Source organism: Diospyros lotus, chromosome 11 (assembly GCF_014633365.1).
Source record: "Diospyros lotus cultivar Yz01 chromosome 11, ASM1463336v1, whole genome shotgun sequence".
Lineage (NCBI taxonomy): Eukaryota > Viridiplantae > Streptophyta > Magnoliopsida > Ericales > Ebenaceae > Diospyros > Diospyros lotus.
In genome coordinates, this window is record NC_068348.1 from 29,366,970 (window position 1) to 29,389,308 (window position 22,339).

General features: G+C 36.2%; 3 protein-coding genes and 1 long non-coding RNA gene across 5 annotated transcripts; 2 read left to right on the forward strand and 2 right to left on the reverse strand.

The window, feature by feature from the left end:
• The first annotated feature begins 505 nt into the window (after positions 1-505).
• LOC127812666 (ultraviolet-B receptor UVR8) lies at positions 506-6,592 on the forward strand. 2 transcript variants are annotated; one of them, XM_052353162.1, is made up of 5 exons: positions 506-759; positions 866-1,030; positions 4,729-4,764; positions 4,908-5,032; positions 5,153-6,592. In XM_052353162.1, exons 1-5 carry the CDS (start codon positions 666-668, stop codon positions 6,431-6,433), a joined length of 1,701 nt encoding a protein of 566 aa, XP_052209122.1. In that variant the 5' UTR covers positions 506-665; the 3' UTR covers positions 6,434-6,592. The 2 variants fall into 2 exon arrangements, with proteins under 2 accessions (XP_052209122.1, XP_052209123.1); XM_052353163.1 differs by lacking the exons at positions 506-759; positions 866-1,030 and having other exon boundaries at positions 4,748-4,763; positions 4,905-5,032.
• Positions 6,593-7,222: 630 nt separating this feature from the next.
• Positions 7,223-13,405, forward strand: LOC127812667 (probable transcriptional regulatory protein At2g25830). The gene is made up of 7 exons (XM_052353164.1): positions 7,223-7,469; positions 7,566-7,726; positions 8,418-8,479; positions 8,683-8,839; positions 8,977-9,254; positions 9,421-9,541; positions 12,947-13,405. Exons 1-7 carry the CDS (start codon positions 7,370-7,372, stop codon positions 13,037-13,039), a joined length of 972 nt encoding a protein of 323 aa, XP_052209124.1. The 5' UTR covers positions 7,223-7,369; the 3' UTR covers positions 13,040-13,405.
• Positions 13,406-16,940: 3,535 nt separating this feature from the next.
• LOC127813530 (carotenoid cleavage dioxygenase 8 homolog B, chloroplastic) lies at positions 16,941-20,513 on the reverse strand. The gene is made up of 6 exons (XM_052354541.1): positions 20,161-20,513; positions 18,651-19,394; positions 18,012-18,205; positions 17,661-17,850; positions 17,439-17,541; positions 16,941-17,276 (listed from the first exon to the last, which is right to left on the reverse strand). The coding sequence occupies exons 1-6, from the start codon at positions 20,449-20,451 to the stop codon at positions 17,131-17,133; spliced, it is 1,668 nt and encodes a 555-aa protein (XP_052210501.1). The 5' UTR covers positions 20,452-20,513; the 3' UTR covers positions 16,941-17,130.
• A 607-nt stretch (positions 20,514-21,120) lies between these two features.
• LOC127813579 (uncharacterized) lies at positions 21,121-22,136 on the reverse strand. The gene is made up of 2 exons (XR_008026149.1): positions 21,607-22,136; positions 21,121-21,521 (listed from the first exon to the last, which is right to left on the reverse strand). It is a non-coding gene; the product is annotated as an uncharacterized LOC127813579 (long non-coding RNA).
• Positions 22,137-22,339: the final 203 nt, after the last annotated feature.

Here is a 22,339-nt window from a genome sequence, read left to right on the forward strand (position 1 = left end):
CTGTCTTCAACCCATTGTTGCCATTGTCATCTCATCATTTTTCTTTCTCTTTATATATATTTAATATATATTAATATCTGATCATATATATTTAATATTTTTATAAATTAAATCTAAATTTTAACGTATAACATTGTATTAATATATATTTAATATTTTTATAAATTAAATCTAAATTTTAAGATATAACATTTATTAATATATTTTTTAATAATTTTATATAATTTTAACATTTTTATCATTTACAATTTATTTTTATTAATAATTAATATTTTTATCAATTTTAGTTATATTATTCAATAATATATAATTTTATATTTTTATTAAGTTTTGATAATTTATTAATTTTTTAAATTAAATATATAATTATATAAATAATAACTTAAAATATATTTATTAAAACGCATTTATCAAGTCAAAGATTAACCATTTAAAACTTTACACGAAAGGCTTAAAAAGCCATCTTAAAAAAGGGTAAGCCAAACAGCCTCTTCATCGCCTACATCCACTGGTCAAGTCAATTCATCATGACAAGTAGTCAATGACGCAATACAATCGCCATTTTAGCCGAATTCGCTCTTATCCGCTCCTCTCTCTCTCTCTCTCTCTCTCTCTCTAATTTGATAGTGATATTAGAGTCCGATTCCTTTGTCTCGCCTGAAAAAATGGAGGACGCCGGAGCTGCTCTAGATTCCCGCACCTTGTCCAACAAAATCGTCGCAATTTCCGCCGGAGAAGCTCACACTCTCGCTCTCACCGGTAAATTTCAATTCAAACTCACAGAATATTGTATAGGAACACTCTGAATTATTCATTGTTTATGGGCTTGTTAATTTGATTGTTTATGGCGGTGGAATACACGTAGGGGAAGGAGATGTGTATGCTTGGGGGAGAGGGACGCTGGGCCGGCTGGGAACTGGTTCGGAGGAAGATTCGCTGTTTCCGGTCCGGATCCACGTTAGGGATAGAAACCGGCGGGTCAAATTTGTTGAAGTCGCTGCTGGCGCTTATCACAGTCTCGCACTTGCAGGTCAATCAATTTGCTGGATCCATTTTCCTTGCCTATTTAGACACTTACTTTACCCTGTCTAGTTAGTTTATTAATAATCTCTTTGATTGGTAATTTCTTGATGGCTGATTGTTTGTAATATCTTCAAATAGTAGATTTTCTTGTCTTGCCCCCAAATTTGAGCACATTACAACTTCTCATATCCAAGTACTCTGGTGAAGTCTGTGACTGATCACACTGACTTCAATTCCATTGAAGTCTCTGCTTCTTTCACAATAAAGTCATATTTCAGAGTCACTGGCTTCTCAGTTCTGCAGTATACCGCGGTGTCGGTGCTGCAGTTTCAATGAAGTTGTGTTTCGTCCATAGTAAACTTGTATACATTAGCCACTGATTTCTCAATCCATTAGTGAAGTCATGTTTCGTAAACAGAACTTCTCGCATAACTTGAATTTTGCATGCACAATTTGTAGAGATCATGGGTTTTGGAAATAACGCTTTGGGTTTGTAAAATAAGTACTCGAAATATATATTTTGTATTGTAATTCAAAAAAGAAATATGAATTTTGTAATTTAAGAAGGCACTTTCTCTATATGTTGAATGTATAATTCATGATCACATATAGTGCATTGGAGCATTATGGAAGAAGCAGAGATAAGAAGAAGACATCATACTAGTACAACTGCTATTTTTTTTTTTTTTTTCAGCATGTCCAAAATGGGTCTTCGTGATGATGAGGTAGGCAGATCAGAATGAACTCCTAAGTCTATATGAAGCACTAAAGCAGGTAACATTGGAACATGAATTGTTTCTTGTTCAAATTACATTTGGGAAAAATTCTGATACATTCACCAAATTTTCAACATAGATGAGCCTGTCATGAGAATAGATGGATCATTTGTCCCTCACATAAGTCGTTTTCATCTAAAATTCTCCACGCGCATGGAGTAATTCTTTCAAAACTTCAAGCATTGAAGGTTTTACTCCTTATGATAACTGGTCCCAAGTTCAGATGAGTGAGTGTTATATTAGGTCACCAGAAGTCAGTGTAAAATTTGTTAACTCTTTTAACATAAATTCTAGTTGTAAGTATATCTTCATAGGGTGTGACTCTTTTAGTGACACGTACTACTAGAATGCAGGAAAAAAATGCATTAGGGTTGCTTTGTCAATGTCTGGAGGTACTGCTAAATTTGTAAAGATTCTCTCATTTTATGAACAAACATGAGTAACAAAATTAATTAGGATTAGATAATGGAATAGTAAAACTTTGATAGAAAAATCTATGAAAGTGGTAAATGTGATGGTTAAAAAATCATCAATATTAGTTGTCTTCAAAAAATGCAGTAGGTAGCAAGAAGGCTAAAATATTGAATGATTAAAACATAAACTTTGCTACTTAGAAGAAAAATTGAAGAGAAATAAAAAGAGGATTATTTTGGATGACTTCAAAATTAGGTAGTGTACGTGATGATATTGAAAGATAGGATTATCACAACTAAAGTTCTAGAGGAAAAGACTGATGTTGTTAGTGTATATGCAATCCAAGTCAAATTGAAAAAAGAAGTAAAACTAAAATTTTGGGAGAATTTAGAAGAATTATTATTGCAAGAAATACCAAGACAAAAAAAGATTGTTATAGGAGGTGATTTGACTGGTTATGCGTGTGGAGAAGTGAATTGATATAAAAATTTGCCCAAAGGTTATAGTTTTGGTGAAATTAATAATGAGAGAGAAACTATTTTATATTTTGTCAAGTCATGTGATCTACTGAGGCGCCTAATGGAAATGTATCGGGATCATCAGAAGGACCTACATATGGTATTTATAGATCTAGAAAAAACCTATGATAGGGTCCCTAGAGAAGTATTATGGAGGGTTTTAGAGAAGAAAGGAGTCCGAATAGCCTATATACAAGCCCTTAAGGACATGTATCATGGTGCAGAGACAAGGGTCAGAACATGCGGAGGGGATATTGAACCGTTTAAAATTACAATAGGATTGCATCAAGGTTCTGCACTAAGTCTATACTTATTTGCTTTAGTAATGGATGAACTCACTAAAGATATTCAGACAGATGTGCCATGGTGTATGCTATTTGTAGACGACATAGTGTTAGTGGATGAAACAAAAGAAGGAGTGAACACTAAGCTTGAGTTATGGAGAAACAATTTAGAATCTAAGGGATTTAAATTAAGCAGAAAGAAAACAGAATATATGGAATGTAAATTTAGTAAGAATGCAAGAGTGGAGGATGTTATAATAAAATTGGAAGACCAAATCTTACAAAGAAAAGACCATTTTCGATATTTGGGATCAGTAATTCAAAAAGATGGAGAAATTCACGAGGATGTCACACATAGAATTAAGGCAGGTTGGCTAAAATGGAGAAATGCATCGGGGGTGTTATGTGATGATAAAATCCCATTAAAATTGAAAGGAAAATTCTATAGGATAGCTATAAGACCAGTTTTGTTGTACGGCTCAGAATGTTGGGCAGTCAAATACCAACATGAGCAAAAGACGAGTGTAGCGGAGATGAGGATGTTAAGATGGATGTGCGGCCATACAAGAAAAGATAAAATTAGAAATGAAGTTATTCGTAATAAGATAGGAGTAGTGCCAATAGAGGAGAAGATGAGAGAGGCTAGACTAAGATAATTTGGTCATGTGAGAAGGAGACCAAGAGACGCTCCTGTGAGGAGAGTTGATGAAATGGAACAATTAATCAAAAAAAGAGGTAGAGGCAGACCTAAGAAGACTTTAAGGGAAACATTAAAGTTTGATATGAAGTGTATGGATCTCAATGAAGATATGACAAAAGATAGAAATACATAGAAGTCTAGAATTCATGTAGCCGACCTCACATAGTGGGATAAAGGCTGAATATGTTGTTGTTGTTGTTGTTGTTTATGTGATCTTATCATACTGCCTGGTGGGTTTAAGGCTTGGTATGTTGTTATATGATCTTATCATGACTACTTTTCAAGAGCTGAGATATGAACTTTTGGTCACATATAAAAATGGTTTAGACTATCCAAATAAAATTCTTTCTTATATGGTAAAAGAATAATTTTATTGTGATTTTGAATGTATATTAAACTTTTGTTCGTTTTGTCTGCCATTATAATAGTGTTCCAAAGGAAGGAGTTTGCTTTTCACCAAATAAATTCCCTGTTAACTATGGTATAAACTGATGGAATCAACCTTGAAGGTGTTTTCTTCCATTTCATGGATGGTGTAGTGAATTTTACGACCAAGTAAATTTATACAATTACCAGATATCAAAATTTCTGATATCTGGTAGTTGTATAACTTTATTGATTGCTTTCTTCCAAGTAAAATTTCTGAAGCATCTTGAAATCATTTAATTGGAGTTTGATCTAAAACTTTATTAGTTTTGTCCGCCATCATAAAAGAGTTCTAGAGGAAGGAGTTCCTTTTTGTCCAAATAAATTTCCTGGTAATTAAGATACAAACTGATGGAATCAACCTTGAAGTGTTCTTGTCATGAATTTCTTTCGAATTTGATGACCAAGTAAAATTGTACAACTACCAGATAACAAAAGATATGTTTAGTGGGAGAACAATGTTAGTTTTTCTCACTCACATTCTTATTATTGTCAGTAGCAACTAAGAAATGAAATTTCAGTTAATTGGGATCTGGAAGTGATTTCTGACAATTCTGACTTGACTTTTCTTTTGTTCCTCAATGCAGATGATGGATCAGTTTGGGCCTGGGGTCACAATACTTGTATCCAATACAAGCTGTTTTCTGCTTTTATATGGATCACAATAACATGTTAATAAGTTATGATTTATTTTATCCTATTTCTTTATATTGTGTCTCCTGGCTTGCTAATTTGAAATTTCTGTTCATCCTTGACTGTCACATGGATGGCCAACTTGGTCTCAATGGAGAGCATGCTTTAGTTCCCCGCTTAATATATCAATTCTTTGAGTTGGGCTCTCCTGGCGCTTTTACAGATGAATCAGAAACATCCAGTAGAACACCGTTAAAGGTATGACTATCCTCATTATCTGTTATGCCTAAAAAGAAAGAACCTGGCCAACCTCAGGTTTTGATCAGCTTAACATTGCCTTTTTAATGTACCTGTTTTTTATTTGACCTTCTATCTCAGGTTTCTTCTATCAAAGCTGGAGGAATGATGTCGCTGGCCATTGATAATGTTGGAGCCCTCTGGATCTGGGGTAACTGCCCTCAGCAAAGTAGCTCCAGTGAGGGGGGCTTCTCTCTTGTAAGCAGTTTCATACCAATACCTGTTTGGAATTTCCATGGACACACTGTTGTCAAGGTTGCTTGTGGAAACGAGCATGTTGTGGCCTTAGTTAGTGCTGGAGAAACATACAAAGGCAGTGATCTTATATGCTATTCTTGGGGTAACAATAACCATGGCCAATTAGGCCTCGGAGATACAGATAGCAGGTTGCAGCCTGAAATCATTGAGAAATTTAGCCAGGGTTCCCCTTGGGAAGTTTATGCAGTAGCATGCGGGGCCTTCCACACAGCTTTACTTGCTCTTGATAACAGATCAAGTGACACAACAACAAGTGTGTGCTGGACATTTGGACTTGGGGATAATGGGCAGCTTGGTCTTGGAACCACCAGAAATGCTTTGTTGCCCAAGCCAGTAGAAGGATTGCTGCAAAATGTGTTTCTAATTTCTGTTGACTGTGGCTTATTTCACACTAGCGTTGTTTCATCAGCTGGAGACGTGTGGTCATGGGGTATGGAGAAGGGCCTTGGCTTATGCCCTGATGCTAGATTTACCGGAACTGATGCAGGGGATGCCCTTTCTCCCCTACTTATTCGATGTAATGGGCCATATGGACCTAAATTTCCGGGGACAGTTCAGGTTGCATGTGGGGCTGCCCACACCGTTCTTGTTGCTAATGATGGATATAAGCTTTGGTCGTGGGGTAGGGGAAGGAGTGGTGTACTTGGGAATGGTAGGACTACAGATTGTTATGCTCCATCTATTGCGTTGTGGCCACCACTAATAGAGGATTTCGAGGAAGGGGGGCTTGACCATGTTGATGGAGTTAAGAATAACCAAGGTAAAGGCCCCGCAAGAATCAAAGAGATGGAGAAAAGATTGTCCATGGCGACGGAGGAGACGAGGCTCCTTCGCTCAAAACTCTCCATGATGGAAAAGTATGCTAGCCTTCTCCATGGTTCAATTTTTGGAAAGCCTTTTGAAGAGCAGGACATGCCTACGTTCTTATTGCAAAACTCGGGTACCTTTGACATAGCAAAGGAATGGGAGAGCATGTTGGAGTCCTCTGATCGTGATAGGCTCACTCGCCTGGAGTTGTTTTACCGAAACCTTTTGACAGGCGTAAAAGATAAGTTATTGAAGAAGAGGATTCAAGAGATGGTTAAAGAGTGTCTTGATACTTGAACTGAAGAAAACTACTAAACAAAATATATAGTGGTCCTGGACCCATTGCATTATAAATAAAATAAATTTGACTCTACCAATATATATATATATTTTTTTCTGTAAGTTTTGTCTTTACTAACATTTTCTATGAATTGATTTAGGGGTGAGATTTGTTTTTTTTTTTTTTAATTCTGTTTTGTTCTGTTTGTCGTTTTTAGGTTTCACAAGTGTTTGGCGACAGTAATTTTACTTTAAAGGGATGTGTGTAATAAGAATGTGAATAAAAAATCAAATAGTTTATTTATTTTTTCGTAAAATTTATCTATCATTTTATAAATATTAATACTGAGTGATACATATTCATTTCTTGGTTTCTTTATAAATCTCATTGATTTGTTTGATATGCATGTTATGGATAATCTTCAACGATACAATTATTCACTTGGCTAAATAATAGTATAATAATATTTTTAACACATAAAAACTCTTCATTTTGCAAAGATTTAGACAAGACATTCAATTTAACTATAATTCTTATAATTTATCTAGGTTACTCTGGAGATCGATAAAAATATAAGTCGTCACACCCAACTAACCTTTTTTTTACTGAAATAAAAAAAAAAATAGAAGAGAAAGTGATAATCCTTTGAAAATAGTAAGGAAGGCTGGTACAATTTTCAAAAAGTTGAAATAATAAATGTATTTTATTAAACCTAAGGGAGACAAATGCAATTTGCTCAAACAGAATCGCGGAACAGATGAACACCGCGCCGTCTTTGTAACTCGCACGTGCAACTGATGTTACAGACCGTAATGTATGGATGTTCTTACTCAATCTTTTTCTCTTGGTCCTGGGGTTTTCTGATTTGAGAAAATCAGTGTTGAGCGTTCAAGTCTCTGCTGACAATCTGTTGGGCCAAGCAAACAGGGGAAGAACAAAATAGAGTTGAAACAATGGTTTCTTCTCTCTCCTCCGCTAGAGCTCTCGGAGCATTCATCCCAAGATTCTCGATTGGCTTCTCCTTCCAACGCTCCAAATCTTTTGCTCTATACAGTAAAATTTATCTCCCTGTATATGTTTTATCTGTTGCCATCAATCTAATGTTCGTTCAGAATTTCTTAAGATGCGAGTATGGGATTGTGGATTCAGGTACAGTTTTAATAAGCGGCAACCTATCATCTTCATCATCGTATTCGGCTTCTTCGTCGGTACAATCATACGAACGCCCGTCTTTCAGACCAGCTAGAAAGATTTGGACTTTCTCTCCCCTCTCTATGGGCAGGCGTTCCTGCAAGATTGCCGGTAGAAAGGTATCCTTCCACTCCCTCAATCTGAGACAAACCATGAAAATTTTTGTAGTTCTGTTCAACTTTTGTAATTTGGAGAGTTGTACGGAGCTCCTATCGCGCTGGTCTTCTTGTGGAAGAGGTAGGCTTGAACGTTAATTTTGAACTCCTCGTGTTTGATGAAAAGCCTGATTCAGTTCTGGTTTCGTAGATGTAGAGTGTGGCGTTGGTTTGTTGCCTCCGCCACTAACTTGGAATATTTGTTGGTGCTGTAACTTGGAATTATGTTGTGTAGTGTAGTATCACGTTTTCGGGCATTGCTGCTGCAACAGGATTGTGTATTCTTAACCGTTGTATGCGACAAATTGGTGAATTTGTATTCACTTCTAGTTTTTGCACAAATGAAGTTTCATGAAGTTAGGCTCAATGGAGATAACTAATCCTCTCGTGAGGGTTTCATCATCATCACTATCTACTGCACCTTATCCTAATCTTCCGATGAGGGCTACTCTTAAAAAAAAAAATGGCAATGACAAACAGCATGTCCGAGTTTCTCTTTTTTTTGTACGTGCAATCATAACTCTTGCTTTTGTTAGTAGAGCCATTCTAGTTTAAACTTTCATATGGGGTAACAGTGAAAACAGAGAATCACAAAGAACTTTTTTTCATGTTCTGCCTGAAATTTTCATATTTTACAAGCATGCGTCAAATGCAGGGGGCTCAAGATGCAAAGAAGGCAAAGCTGTATGCAAAAATTGGAAAGGAAGTTGTATCTGCGTAAGTTGCTCTTTACCTTCTCATCAGTGGCTAGGGCTGAAATATTAGTTTTCATCTTGTCCTTTTCATAGGAAGTCCTGTTCTCAAGCACTTTTTTTTTAAAGTTGTCTCTTACAAGCAAGATATGCTTTTAACAATTGGCCTCATGACTACATACTATTTGATCATTGATGTTGATGCAATTCAATTTTTCAACAATCAAGCGTCAAGAAAGGTGGTCCTAATCCTGTGTCAAATACGGCTCTTGCTTCTGTACTTGAGAAGGCAAAGGAGCTTGATGTGCCAAAGGAAATTGTAGAGCGCAACATAAAGAGAGCTTCTGAAAAGGGACAAGAAGCATACATTGAGAAATTCTATGAGGTAGATCTAATCTCATTGCTAACTTCAATTTGACAGAAGCAGCATTTTTTTTTCTCAGTAAAATGTTCTCAGCTCGATCATTTTGATATTGTGTGGGGGTGTATTTTGGATCTTATTATAAGTGCTTGCACATTCAGGCTTATGGTTTTGGTGGAGTGGGTATAATAGTTGAGGTTTTAACGGATAACACAAACAGATCAGTGGCAGCTATCAGAGAGGTGGTGAAAGACTGTGGTGGGAAGATGGCAGACCGAGGGTCTATTATGTTTAAGTTTAGACGTGCTCGGGTTGTAAATTTAAAAGTCATGGATGCTGACAGAGACCAGCTTCTTGCCATTGCTTTAGATGCTGGTGCTGATGATGTCATTGAACCTCAAGTGTATGAGGATGACACTGAAGAAGATATGTCTGAAAGGTACCTGCTAACTATCTACTTCTGCAGATTATCTCATCTCACTGTTTCATTGCTAATTTATTTTTATATGCTTCTGATTCTCTTTTTGAAATTGTGTTATGTTCCTCATTGGTGTTTTTCTCCATTGCACAAAGGTTTTAATCATTTATTGGTTTTTTGTCCATAGATACTATAAAGTTGTGAGTTCAGCAGAAAATTATGGAGCAATATTATCAAAGCTACATGAGGAAGGAATAACTTTTGAACCTGATAATGGAATGGAACTACTTCCTATTAGCCCAATTGAGGTATGACACTAACACAAATTGGATGTCTATGGCATATTTCTTGCACCATTAATGGGTTTACTTAACCATAATGGTCCAATATCTTAAAATTTTATCGTAAGTTAAAAGGGTGTTGGTGATGGGGTAACTGAGAGAAGCCTATTAGGATCCTTGTGGCTTGTACATTGGTAAGAGAGGGAGGGAGGAAAATTTTGGCTATCCTTATGCCGAATCAATATTTTCACTGCCCAGCAGGTTAACGGTTGAAGACTTACTGCCAAAATGTGTGATCTTTATTAATCTTGAAATCATACAGTTAATTTATTATTGTATTCTGTACTTGATTGGCAAGGGCGCTGAAATTTGCTCATGTTTCTATAGGAGTATAATTAAGGTTTTTTTTCTTTATTTTTTCCTTAAGTGAAAACATCTCAGTTATGTCAAGTTTTGGAAAACTTGTGATTAGTGCACTCCAAATTATATGGCTTAGTTGCTAGCGCAGTTATGTTCACCATTAACAATCAAATATTTTCTACTAGGCAGTAATCTACTTTTCTGTCTCTTCTGTTTTGTCAAGATGTTCACTTTTTATTTATATCTTTAGTTTGGATAAGTATCACTCTATCTCGAGAGAATAGGTATCACCTGTGCTATCAGATAAGCAAGACAGACCTAGTGTCCTATTGCCCAGTGGTCAGCTATGTATAGAGGCATAGACTGCCAAGGTATTTCCTGAAAATCTTTTAGTTACATTCATTTCATGTGGACTTCATATTTTGTGTTACATGCATTACTGAACAAATATTTCACTTAAAAGCAAATGAATCAAACCTGTCCTGTGTTTGATTGTAGGTCAAACTTTTTTTGTTTTTTTGTTCTTGTTGATTTGTGTGTAATGCTAATATAAAATGTGCAAACTTTTAAGGACAACCCAGTTTGTCTCCATGGGTTTAAATGCATTATGAACTTTGAACACGTGGTCCAAATTTGATAACAAGGTTAAAATGCAAAATGGTTTAAACAAGAGATTGGGGTTTGTGATTATCATCATGTCTGATTGTATGCATATATGTATCTACTATATAGAAGTTTAGTGTCCACGTCCTGGTTTTAAAAATTGACTGAAGTTATGAATTTTTTTCTTTTCTGTTATCCTGTCAAGTCCTTGTTAGATGAATACTTGGAAAACTCAAAATATGTTAAGACATATTCCCATATCTTGCTAAAAGTTGGAGACATGTATATTCAAAGTCATTATATATCCATTGTGGGTCTGCCGTAGATGTTACAACATAGAACACCATTAGGATGTACGTGTCTGAGTGCATCTTTTTCCCAGCATATAGATTTAGAATCGATGGGGCTATGTGCTGCAACCTTAGAGAAAAAGCTACTGCTTTTAGATTCTATGCATGCATGTTGAAGTGCATATATCAAACCCTGTTCTTCTGCTATTGATGGGCTGGGCCTAATTTGCTGCTATAGTTGCTTAGATTATTAACATGTAGATTGACTGCAGTATACTAAATATCATCGTCATCTCCCAAGCTTTGAGTAGGGTTGGTTACATGAATTTTAGCTCTCTAATTATTTTTGTCTATAATTAGTGATGGAAGATCTGACAAGATTTATTCTGGCTATGAGCTACCTAACAGAACCTCCTTCCTTATTTGGGCTTGGGTTTGAGTGTAAACTGGAAAAATACCTTCTACACTTCTTGTGTTGAGGGTGTACAGTATACACAATCTACAGGCAGAGTTGACTGCAGTATACTAAACCACAAGAAAATATAAGGGCATGTTTGACATCACTCGTTTTTAGTTTTTATTTCCAATATTTTGGAAACAAAAACAGGAAATGGTCATTAATTGCTTATTTCCTTTTTAACAAAAATTCAATATGTTTGAAAAAAATGAAAACCTTGAAAAAGGTTTTCCCATATTTTCCTTTTCCTTTTCATTTTCTTCTCCTTCCCTTTCCTCTCCACTGTTGGTTAGGGGCATACGTTTGGATAATTTGGTTGGTGATGGAGGAGTTTGGTGAGAACCAAATAGAAATATAGAAAAGCTGATTAACTAATTTAATCATTTTAATCGAAATGGCCAGATTAACCAAAATTTATCAAAATAACAGAATTATAAATTAATTAAAATAATGGGTGTTCATATGGTTGAAAACATTAAATTTAACCCCCCAAAAAGAAGCGCATTCCATAACTTGTTACAGCAATAAAACTGTTCTATAACATGTGTGTATATTCATTTAAAGCATAAGGTATACTAAATAATCAAATTATAATTTCATAAATAACATATGAAACCTAGGCATATCTTTGTAAAATAATCATATATATTCGGTCATTTTGGTTAAAAATTGAAATAATAATCACAAACTGAACCAAACTGAATTAACTGAAATTAATCGGTTTGGTTTAGATTTTGATTTTAACTGAATAATGCTCACCCTTACCACTGGTGACCTTAGTCACTGGACTCCCAGACAAGGTTTGGAAGTGGCCTTGCTGGACTCTGGTGACTCCATTAGCAGTGGGAAGGAGGAAAAGAGAAAATAGAAAATAGAAAATAAAAAAAACTAAAAACAATCCAACATTACCCAACATGTTAAGTTTTCATTTTTTAAAATAAAAATAAAAACTGAATACACAAAAAAGAAAGAAAGAAAAATGAAACTATGAACTGAAAACTTAAAACTGGAAGTTCTGTCTAATGCCCCCTAAATAACTTTTACTGGTGCTAAACTACCACTATGGGCATAGAAAGTGGCCCCCAAAACTTGAAGTCAATCACTTACCGGCTACAGTCTCTTCCTTGTAAATCAAATCATAAGATTTGATCATCTTGTTTCTTCTGAAGAGGCTTTGTATGGTTTGATTTAGACATCAATTTAGAATTCTTTGTACACTTAGCAGGCGGGGATTATTGAACCTGTAGTGAATGTACTCATTTCTCTTTCAAATTTTTTTCCTATTAACTATTGGCATTAGATAAACAACATGCTCGGACATGTTTCTAGGAAAATCCAGGCTGCTGAAGTTTTGTTGAGGGAAGGCTCTTCTTTGGCCAGGGGCCTCATGCCAAATGTTATGGTCCTCAAAGATGAAAGGCAGTGACCTTCTCCTTGCTCCCCATTAAGCTTACATATCGTTCCATTTTGGAAGGTCAAAATTCTGAATGTTAGGCTATGTGATCAGGATCTCATCTAAATACTTTCACTCCATGGCAACTTATAATCACTCTGCACAACCATTTTAATATGAGTCAGTTCTTTTTGATAGCGAAGCCCATCATATATCCTAATACACTTTCAAGCTTCTTTAGCTTTCTACATACATGTAGAGAAGATTTGAATCTTGAGTACCCATTTTCTGCATAAAACAATTGACATTGTTGTGTTGGTGGGTCTCAGGTTGACGACGAAGCGGTGGATTTGAACAAGGAACTCATGTCCAAGTTACTTGAACTTGATGATGTTGATGCTGTATATACAGACCAGAAGTGAGTAAAGAGACTTCTGGTAACCATTAACTACTAAATGAGGTTCCTGAAGCCATACATGATATTTGTTGCATCAGTGGGTTTAGAGTCTTAGCTGGGATCTTTTAGTCTTTGCTGTCTACTATATGGTCTCTCATTAGGGCACTATTTTACCCTGCATTCAGTTGATTGATACACCAGCAAAAGCAGATATTTTTTCCCTTTTTTTCTTTCTTGGGGTTGATAGTTGTGAGGCTTGTTTTCATTGAGTCTTTAATTATTTTTTCTAAGAAAAGGATAAGAAAGAGCTGATTAAGGTATGCAGCTCTTTATACGGGATCTAAACAACTCCTATTCTTGTTCAAATATCTTGAGATTTTTTCAGTTGTCATTTCTTATTACTTCTTTACTGTTGCCTGTAAGAAAATGTTATATTGTTGTCCTTGTAACTTGTACTTGGAGTTGGTCCCTCTTCGTGTTGTGATGCCCATCTGGAATGGAGCCGCTACAAAATGAAAATTTGTTATTTTTTTTCATATTATATATGTAAAATAACTTATGACAAACATAAAATATGACAATGGCATTATGATTGTAACACCTAGGAATTTTTGAGGCTATAAATGGGATTTTATGAGGGATATAAGTAGAATTTTTAGAAGAATAGGACTATAGGGTACATTATCACAGTTTTAAGTGATTGAATTAATTGAATGGAGTATTTCGGACCCTAGATATTTAAGGAAAATAGAATAATACTGACGAGTGATTCGAGACCCGATTTTAGGTGTTAAAAGAAACAGAATCGAAAATGATTTTTGGTACAGTTGTGAATTGGATTGAAAAATTGAATTATCGTAGGAACTTTTGAAAAATCAATAGAATTTTGAGGACAGTTTCGATTTTGCTTAAAAATTAACCCTGAAGTAGTTTTGGAATGAAATAAGGGTCTCGTAAAGGTGCAGTGGTAAAATAGTACTTATCGAATAATTTTAAATTATTAATTTTAAAATTTTAGTATTTTAATCTAAATAAAATTAATACTTGAGAATATAATTGTAATTATGCAATTCTTAAATAGAATTTTTAGTGAATAATTTTCATAATAATATAATATATAGATATACTATATATATATATATATATATAACAGTGAGCGTGAGGATGAGAATCTGTGAGTGCACATTGAAATTGCAAGCACATGGAATGAATATTGAATTTGGAGTGGAAAGCAATATATAGATATAATATTCATATATATACGTGTGTATGTGTGCGCGCGCAGTGTGTGCATGACTAGTCCAAGTTCCTTCATATAATATATATATTTATGTGTGAGAAGTGTGTGTGAAAGCCAAGTTCTTTGGCCAGGATGATACAATTATAGTATGTATATATATATGAAGTGGTCGTCAAGGCAGCTATTGGAGTTCAATTTGATTGTTATCTCTTGCACATGGAGAGAATAATTACAAAGTACAATAGGCTATAAGAAATTACACGATAATTGAGATATATAATGATCGATTCTTGGTGCACTCAAATTGCCTATAAATAGTTGAAAAGGCTTAAAAAAAAATGAGAGAGAAAGGAAGGACACACAGAGTAAGAATATGTGCAGAAGAAATATAGAGAAAAATTTTAGAAATTTATTTGAAGTTTGTAGTTCGAAATTTAACATTAAAAAGTTTGACATCGGAGTCGAGGTTAAACTTGAATTTTGAAGCATTCTGAATTACATTTAAGTTGAGTGTTTTACTGAAAAGCTTGATTTTGACTTATGAGTGTTCCTACTTTAAACTTGATTTTGTTGTGAGTGTTCACCCCAAAACTTGATTTATTGTAAGTGTTTCTACCCCTAAAACTTAGTTTGTTCTACCTAAATGTGTTATGATTTTATGCAAAATGATTTTGTTACATGCGAACGATTTAATCGGTGACGATTGATTTCATGTGGGAGGTTTGTCCCAAAACGTTTTATACATATGCATTGAATTTTGTGCGATAGATTATGTACATGAAATGTTGTTTATATGGTGCATTGAGTTATAAAATGTGGCATTGTCATGCGTTTTGTGTTGTTTATATAGAATGTCAGCCTGAAATGTTGTCTAGATAGTGTAGTCGTAATTCTTCAAGGGTATTGCCAGAATAATGTATAGGGATATCTTGTGCTGGTATGCATATGTGCATACCGGGATAATCGCCTAAGTTTCCATGTCGAGTCGTATGGGTAGGAAAGTTGCACTAGGACGACTGGTGGTCCATATGGGATTTGAGTTGGGATTGAGTAATGGTTCCTGAACACTTTTGAGTGGGAACGTAATCCCTGACGTAATTATGGTAAGCCGGGTTCTTGCGTTAATGTGACTCTTCTGGGCCGGGAGTAGTAACGATTGTTCCTGAGGTGTTGGGGAGATGTGTTGACCTTGCCTCTCTTAAGCTAGGATCATGTTGTGTCAATGTGGTGATAATGCCTTTAGAGAGATTGCTCTTTCCCCGTGGTAGGGTTAAGCGTTGTGTGAGATTTTCTTGAGTTAGGGCTTGCTGGGTTGTGTTTGTTTATTTCATGTCTTGCATTATTTCATGAAAACGTATTTTTAAACTCCCATTTAGATGATTTATCATCTAATATGAACTATGTCCCTGGAATATTCAAATGTTCCAGGTGAATGCAGCGGTGCGAAAGAGAAAGGGATTGCCGATGAGTGACGGCGATTAGTGGATAGTTTATAATATGTCGTTTTCAATTATGTTGTTTATTTTGATGATGTCATGTAAAACGTTGGTTCGATTTTATATTATGAATAAAGTGATTTCAGCTATATTCTATTGAGGTTTTGATCTAATTTCCATATTTGAGGTAGTTTATCTGTCTTAGTTTATTAATGATTTTAAGTTGATATACTAAGAAGGTGTAACGAGATTGTTGGGGAACGATTTTTGTGTTGAGTTTTCGTTGGAAAAAAATATTTCTTCGGAATCTTATGTTACCTAACACCTTAGGAGAGTGGGGTGTTACAATCGTAATATAAATATATTTGACAATTTTTTTTTACACAGTAAATGTGTATTTTTCCTTTGTACTACGTATACCCTATCGATCTATGCTTAACTCTGATTTATTGATGTTAAAAAAAAATATTGTTATATACATGTGACATTGTACATAAAATAACTGATTTGATTTAATTTCAATCTTCATGGAAATTATTCGCCTCATCTTTCTGAAATTGTCATTCATCTTTTAGTGGCGATATTAATGCTCTCAAAAGTAATTAATGTTAACATATTAGAGTGTTGAAAAGCACAGAAATACCCTTCTCCTAAAGTGGAAAATATTGCTGGGAGAAGAGCACAAGTAGGGTACTTTTGTCTTTTTAAATATTCTTTCAAGCATATTTCCTTTTGTACGTGCTAATATCACCACCAAAATTAAAAAAAACCCATCTAATTAACATTATGGCTTTCTTAGAGACGGACTGGACAGGGAGAGCTATTTTGTTCACTCCTTTAACAGGATGACCATCGTCCTCACTATTTTTGTGAGAGTGAAAAGTAACGAAACAGTATGAGAAAATTTTTGATTGTCGTTCTATTATTTTTTACCCTCAAAAAACAATAAGGATGATGATCACCCCGTGAAAGGGGGCGAACAAAATCGAGCCATTTTTACTTAAACGTCTTATAGTTGTTACCCATAAGAAAGAGAAAAGAAAGAGCAAACCATGGGATTACATCATTGTTGCTTCATCATGATGTACACAGCAAGCAAATGTTAACCGCCAAAGTTGTAATTAACATACATTACTAGAATGATTAGGATAAAGAAGCTGCTAATTAAGCGGCGCCCATAATTAAGATGCTAATCATTACCAAACAGTGGTACCGATCATATATATATATATATATATACATATGCACACTTTAAATATTATACAACAAACACAATGATTGAATTAACAGTAACACACCCCCAGCTAATTAATGGAAAATTCTGGTGCAATAATAGCCAGCTTTAGCAACAACTCAATATACCTAGCTAGCCTGCCCTTCACGATGATAATATATATAAGATACATATATATATACAGATATATATATATATGTTCTTAGTTAATTGCTTGGAACCCAGCAACCATGCAGCCCATATGGAAGGCCATAAGGGAACTCGGCTCTAGCTATTTCTTCAAATGTCGATCCATCTAATAACAAAGCATATCCTTCTCCATTCTTGTCACTAATCATCGAGATCACAACCCCTGCAAACCATGCACGTATACGTCGTTAGGAGTAATACCCTCTCTCTGATCTATATATAGACAACTGCTTAGCAAATCATCGATTTTGTTTTCTTTTTTCTTTTTCATTGCAAAATTTCAACTCAACAGAGGTAAAGACAAAGCCACCTAGAAATTACTCACCGTCGTCTTCCTCTGTTGCGCCTGGTCTGGGCACGAAGAGTGGCTCCGAGGGCACGGAACCCTCGTCGTACCAGTTCTTTGCCTTCTTCTCGAATAAATCAAGCTGTGGCATATATAGTTGATGAATAATGAATCTCTCCTCCATCGTTCAAAGATCGATGACAAAAAAGAAGAAAAAAGAACAAAGCTCAAGCCCCAGTTGAGATGAGCGACTTTTCTTACCTTTGTTAGGGTGTTGGGGAAATTGCAAGGGCGATGGGCACCACAAGCATAGGCATATCTATATTTCTTGCCCAAATAGGCGGGGTTGATGCTACACATGTCCATTCCCCTCCCATGTTCGTCTGGATCTAATGCTGCCTCCAGCTTCCCGTATGGACTCCCATCCAAGGGTATTACGAATCGGCCAACCCTGTAACATGCCACGAGTATTTTTAATACTAAGGATACAATTATAAATAGGGAAGTAACTGATAAAGATATTTTTAGAATTCATATTTGTAATCTATCTGCACTAATTGATGAGATTAGTCGACTTTGTATTGTTGTGTGACGTTTATATATACTGCGTACCTTGCATCTGGCAAGACATCTTGGCCAAAGAATGACCGGAGATTCTGCAGCCTGAGTTTGTCGAGGATGGTCGTGTCGGCGTTGTGCTCGCAGCAGTCGGCGACGATGGCCGTCACTCTCCCGTCTTCGTCTTGCTCCTCGTATGCATTGATGAAATGGAAGGTCACGTACAGAGGAACTTCCACAGTCGCCACCTTTGGACGGAGAACAAAATGTAAATTTTACGTAAAGGCCAATCGCTTTGTCTAATATTAAGGTCAAACAATAACACTTTTATTATTTAATTTGCCGATCTAATATTCTTGATTACACCTTGTAATTAGCTGATGCAATTGGAGCCAAACAAATCATGCCCTTATTACAAAAACATGCCCATCACACATATATATTGCTAACAAATAATTAATCCGTCTAAGCACAACTTTGCTTTGAAATGCCACTTAATATATATATGTATATGTATGTATATCATGACCTAATCCCATATTTTATAACCTTTACTAGTAGATTACAAGTATAGTAATCCAATACTATTAAGTTGGAAGTTTGTTAATGAATATTCTATCATGTAGATTTTTTATTAAACCTGATATAATCACCTTGGGCTAACAATAAGAGAGAGAGAGAGAGAGGACTCACAATATTGCCACTGGCCTTGCACATAACATGCACGAACCCTTTGTTCTTAGGGTGCCACTCAAACTTGTAAAGTGGTGTGGGCTCAGCCTTGAGCAAGTTTTGGGCACAGTACCTCAATGGCATCTCCGGCACCACTACGTAGTGTTCCGTCACAGGAAAAGAATGCACCCACCCTGGCGCCGGTCCCCCTCTACAATTCACCCTCCCGATCACCTTCCTCTCGTTCGTCCCGGGTTCCATCCTCACCACCAAGTACCCGGGCTTCACCAAGTCCGGCAACAGCGTCAAAAACTCGGTATCAGTGACGATCGGATGGGCAGAGTGAATCAGGCCTCCCAAATTGTCACTATACTCAAACTTCCCTATCGTTTCCAACGTGTTTGGATCAATCACTATTGACCCTTTGATGGTCTCCGTCAGGCAAACCACCCTGCCGTCCCCTAGCTTCACGACGCCAGTGTTGGCGTTATCGGTTAACGATGCCCCGGAAAATAGGTTGGCCAGGTCTCCGATGTAGGACAGGAAGCTGTCCGGCTTGGGTACCTCGGAGAACTCGCGGTAGCAGAGCTTGTTGTTCCTCTTGGCCGCCTTATAGGCCTCGGACTCGATTTGCCGGTGACCCATTACTAGCCTGCCGCCGGCGAAGTGAAGCCTGACCAGGGTGGCGTAGCCGTCGAAGAGGTGCCGGAAGTTGTAGTCACCGAGGTGCCACAGTCCCGGGCCATTCCTTAGATATGTTCCATTCTGCAAGAAACATGGAAGAAGACATTATAAATTAAATTTGTAGAATTTTTTGTACAACGATTCTGTGAATGTTCTTTCTTAATGCAAACCATACATACCTTATAATCTACATCTTTAAATATTTTCGTGTGGAAAAAAATTAATAAAAGTTAAAGCAATAGAAAATGTAATTGGAATGAGAGCTACACGTGGATAGAATCTCAAAAACTTAATCCTCGACCCACTTACACATATAAAAGAATTTTTCTCGTCGTTTCTGATTATTTGTGCGAGTCCATGCAGACATAGGAACAAGTTAATTATATTATTCATGTTTAACTACTGACATAATCACACACGATTAAACTAATTTCTTAATTAGGTTCACGGATTATCTGCCTTCGTTGGAATATTATCAGATTATTCTGTGAATCTTGAAAATTTTCTATGTATATTATATATATATATACATATTCTTGTGACATAATATTTTCATATTTATTAATTTGTACGCTGCCTATTTGGTTCGCTTAGTCATCATCGTCATTTTCAACAGGTATAGGAAAAACCAATGAGAAGGAACAACAAAAGTTCTTATTTTCTGGGAAAATAATGATCACTTTTCCTCGATAAGAAATCGTGAAACTCTAGTAACCGAAATTATACAAGAAGAAAGAAGATGAAGGTGAGGAGAAGATTTGTTATAGTACGTATATATATACACAATCACATATCTGATATATATATACATATATATATTTATAACCAAGAAATCACACGAACTTACCAGCCAGAGAGGGATTTCGCCTTGGACGGCGAGCTCCCCCTCCCATCTCTCCTGCCGGACGCTTGTCCACGCTCTCAGCCTCCGGCCACCGGCGTCAGTTTCTTTCCGGGGTGGCGGAACAGAGACTGCCGGCAATTTGCTGGCGACGCCAGGGATGGTTAGGTCCCGGGACCTGTGTTTTTGAGACAAAAAGGACTTCCCGAAGATAGCATCATCTCTGGCATTCCTCAGCCAATCGGAAAACGGCGGCAGAACGTTGGTCCTGGTGGCTGAGAATGCTAGGGAAGCCATAGAGAGAGTGACTAGCTAGCTAGACCTAGATGGTATCGACCAAGATTCCAAGACTTGTCTTGTGGTAGAGTTGGGAGTTGGATGGTGTATTTATAGGATCTTAGAAATGGTGTATTTATAGGAGAAGGAAAAGGAAAAGAAAATAATTGAGCGTAGTCAGGTATCTGGTTGTTGGAATTCTAGCACACTAGAAGACAGCGGAATATGATCAAGGATACCACAATTTAACTATGTGAAAACCACTATCTTAGCCAATAGGTGATTGCCACCATCACTATGTTAAGAGACTATGCATGTGATATATATGTATATATGTGTGTGTGTGTGTGTGTGTGTGTGTGTGTGTGGATACACGTATTCATAGGAAATTTAATTAATTACCATCCAGAGAGGTTTAAACTGCAAGCTATATATGTTGATAATGATATGGGACAGCTTGGTAGCGTTTTTGGGTAACATGATATAATGCGATAAATTAATTTTTCTTTTTATGGGTACACACATTTGGTATTAATTAGTATTAGTGCTTTAGAGGTTTTGAGTTTTAAATTTGGTGGGTCATAGTTATTCCTCGATTAAATTTAAGTTTCAAGTGGTATAATCTTTTTTTTTCCTTTTTTTTAGGTAGAACATATCATTATATAAATCATAAACTCAAATAAGGTAGAAGCACGAAGATTTATCTCAAATTGGAAAAACAAGGCCATATTAATGGCTGACATAATACATAATAAAAACGGATTAAATAGATATCAAAAACCAAACAACTGGGCCACGAAACATATATAGAACAAAACAAGGGCCCTAATGGCCCAAAACAAGTAGCCCTTAACTAGACAACACAAAATGAAACCTAAGTAGATATCCCACTCCAACTACCCTCAACCAACAAAAGCAACGTTGCTCTGACCACCATTCGCCGTCGATCGCCCCTCATCACAGAAGAAAGCCGCCTCTGAAATGATTTGAATACCTCTATCGTCGCCGCCAGCCATTCCCCCCGGCGATCATCGACTGAGAGCCGTCTATCGCGCTATCTCTGATGTACTCCAGCTTTGCATCCTTTTCTTCTAAGCCAAGAAACGTCCCATTTAGGTTAAATAGGACACAAAAACAAGTAGAAGAAGGGGACCTGGATTGGCGAGAGATGAAGACCTTCGTCTGATTGTGTACAGGAACCAGATGGAAAATTGTTGTTGCAGACGAGGAGACAAGGGCAACGTACTAAAATTTGTTGCACCCACCCTCTCCGAAGCCCAAGGACTCGGTTCGCTTGAGGCCTTCGGCTTCTAACAATGGGATCATGGCCGGACATGCTCGCCTGACAATGGACACGCCCAGAAATGGAGGACCTTGGAGCCCTCTCTAGGGATCAGCGACTTGTTTAGCATATCTAATCAAGTGGTATAATCTTGTGCGTAGCCTCATTGGTTGGCCGAAGTGATATTGCGAATCGCAAGTGGGGGGCCTACTTTGTGGGCTTTGAGGTGGTAAAATTTTGTCCCAATTCTGTCTCCATCGCTCTGTCTTTGTACTTTAAAAAAAAAAAAATTATTTTTACTGTTTGAATATCTTAAAACATTTTAAAATATTCTACAGATACTTAATTATAAAATTTTTGACCATAATAGCTCTTAATTAAAAAACACCTGTCAATTATGAACACGAGTGGTCAATTATGCACAAGAAAGGTATCTTCCATTTAGATTCTATAGAAATAGAAATGAAAAACGAATATGATATAAAAAATATAAAGAAAAAATATTTTTCAAAAAATTAATAAACAAAATCCCGTAAATAAAAATAATAATTTTTTTTATAAATATAATTTTTAATCAATCAAACATGTCATACCAAAACCCAGAAATTATTTAGATCCCGTGAACCC

What these genes read in the sequence shown, in the direction of transcription:
- LOC127812666 (XM_052353162.1), top strand. Translation starts at nt 666, where the DNA reads ATGGAGGACGCCGGAGCTGCTCTAGATTCCCGCACCTTGTCCAACAAA. An exon ending in TCACACTCTCGCTCTCACCG is followed by an intron (nt 760 to 865) that starts GTAAATTTCAAT and finishes GAATACACGTAG; the next exon opens with GGGAAGGAGATGTGTATGCT. An exon ending in GGCCTGGGGTCACAATACTT is followed by an intron (nt 4,765 to 4,907) that starts GTATCCAATACA and finishes ACTGTCACATGG; the next exon opens with ATGGCCAACTTGGTCTCAAT.
- LOC127813530 (XM_052354541.1), bottom strand. Translation starts at nt 20,451, where the DNA reads ATGGCTTCCCTAGCATTCTCAGCCACCAGGACCAACGTTCTGCCGCCG. An exon ending in GCGAAATCCCTCTCTGGCTG is followed by an intron (nt 19,395 to 20,160) that starts GTAAGTTCGTGT and finishes TGTTTCTTGCAG; the next exon opens with AATGGAACATATCTAAGGAA. An exon ending in GCAAGGCCAGTGGCAATATT is followed by an intron (nt 18,206 to 18,650) that starts GTGAGTCCTCTC and finishes CTCCGTCCAAAG; the next exon opens with GTGGCGACTGTGGAAGTTCC.
- LOC127812667 (XM_052353164.1), top strand. Translation starts at nt 7,370, where the DNA reads ATGGTTTCTTCTCTCTCCTCCGCTAGAGCTCTCGGAGCATTCATCCCA. An exon ending in GCAAGATTGCCGGTAGAAAG is followed by an intron (nt 7,727 to 8,417) that starts GTATCCTTCCAC and finishes CGTCAAATGCAG; the next exon opens with GGGGCTCAAGATGCAAAGAA. An exon ending in GAAGAAGATATGTCTGAAAG is followed by an intron (nt 9,255 to 9,420) that starts GTACCTGCTAAC and finishes TTTTGTCCATAG; the next exon opens with ATACTATAAAGTTGTGAGTT.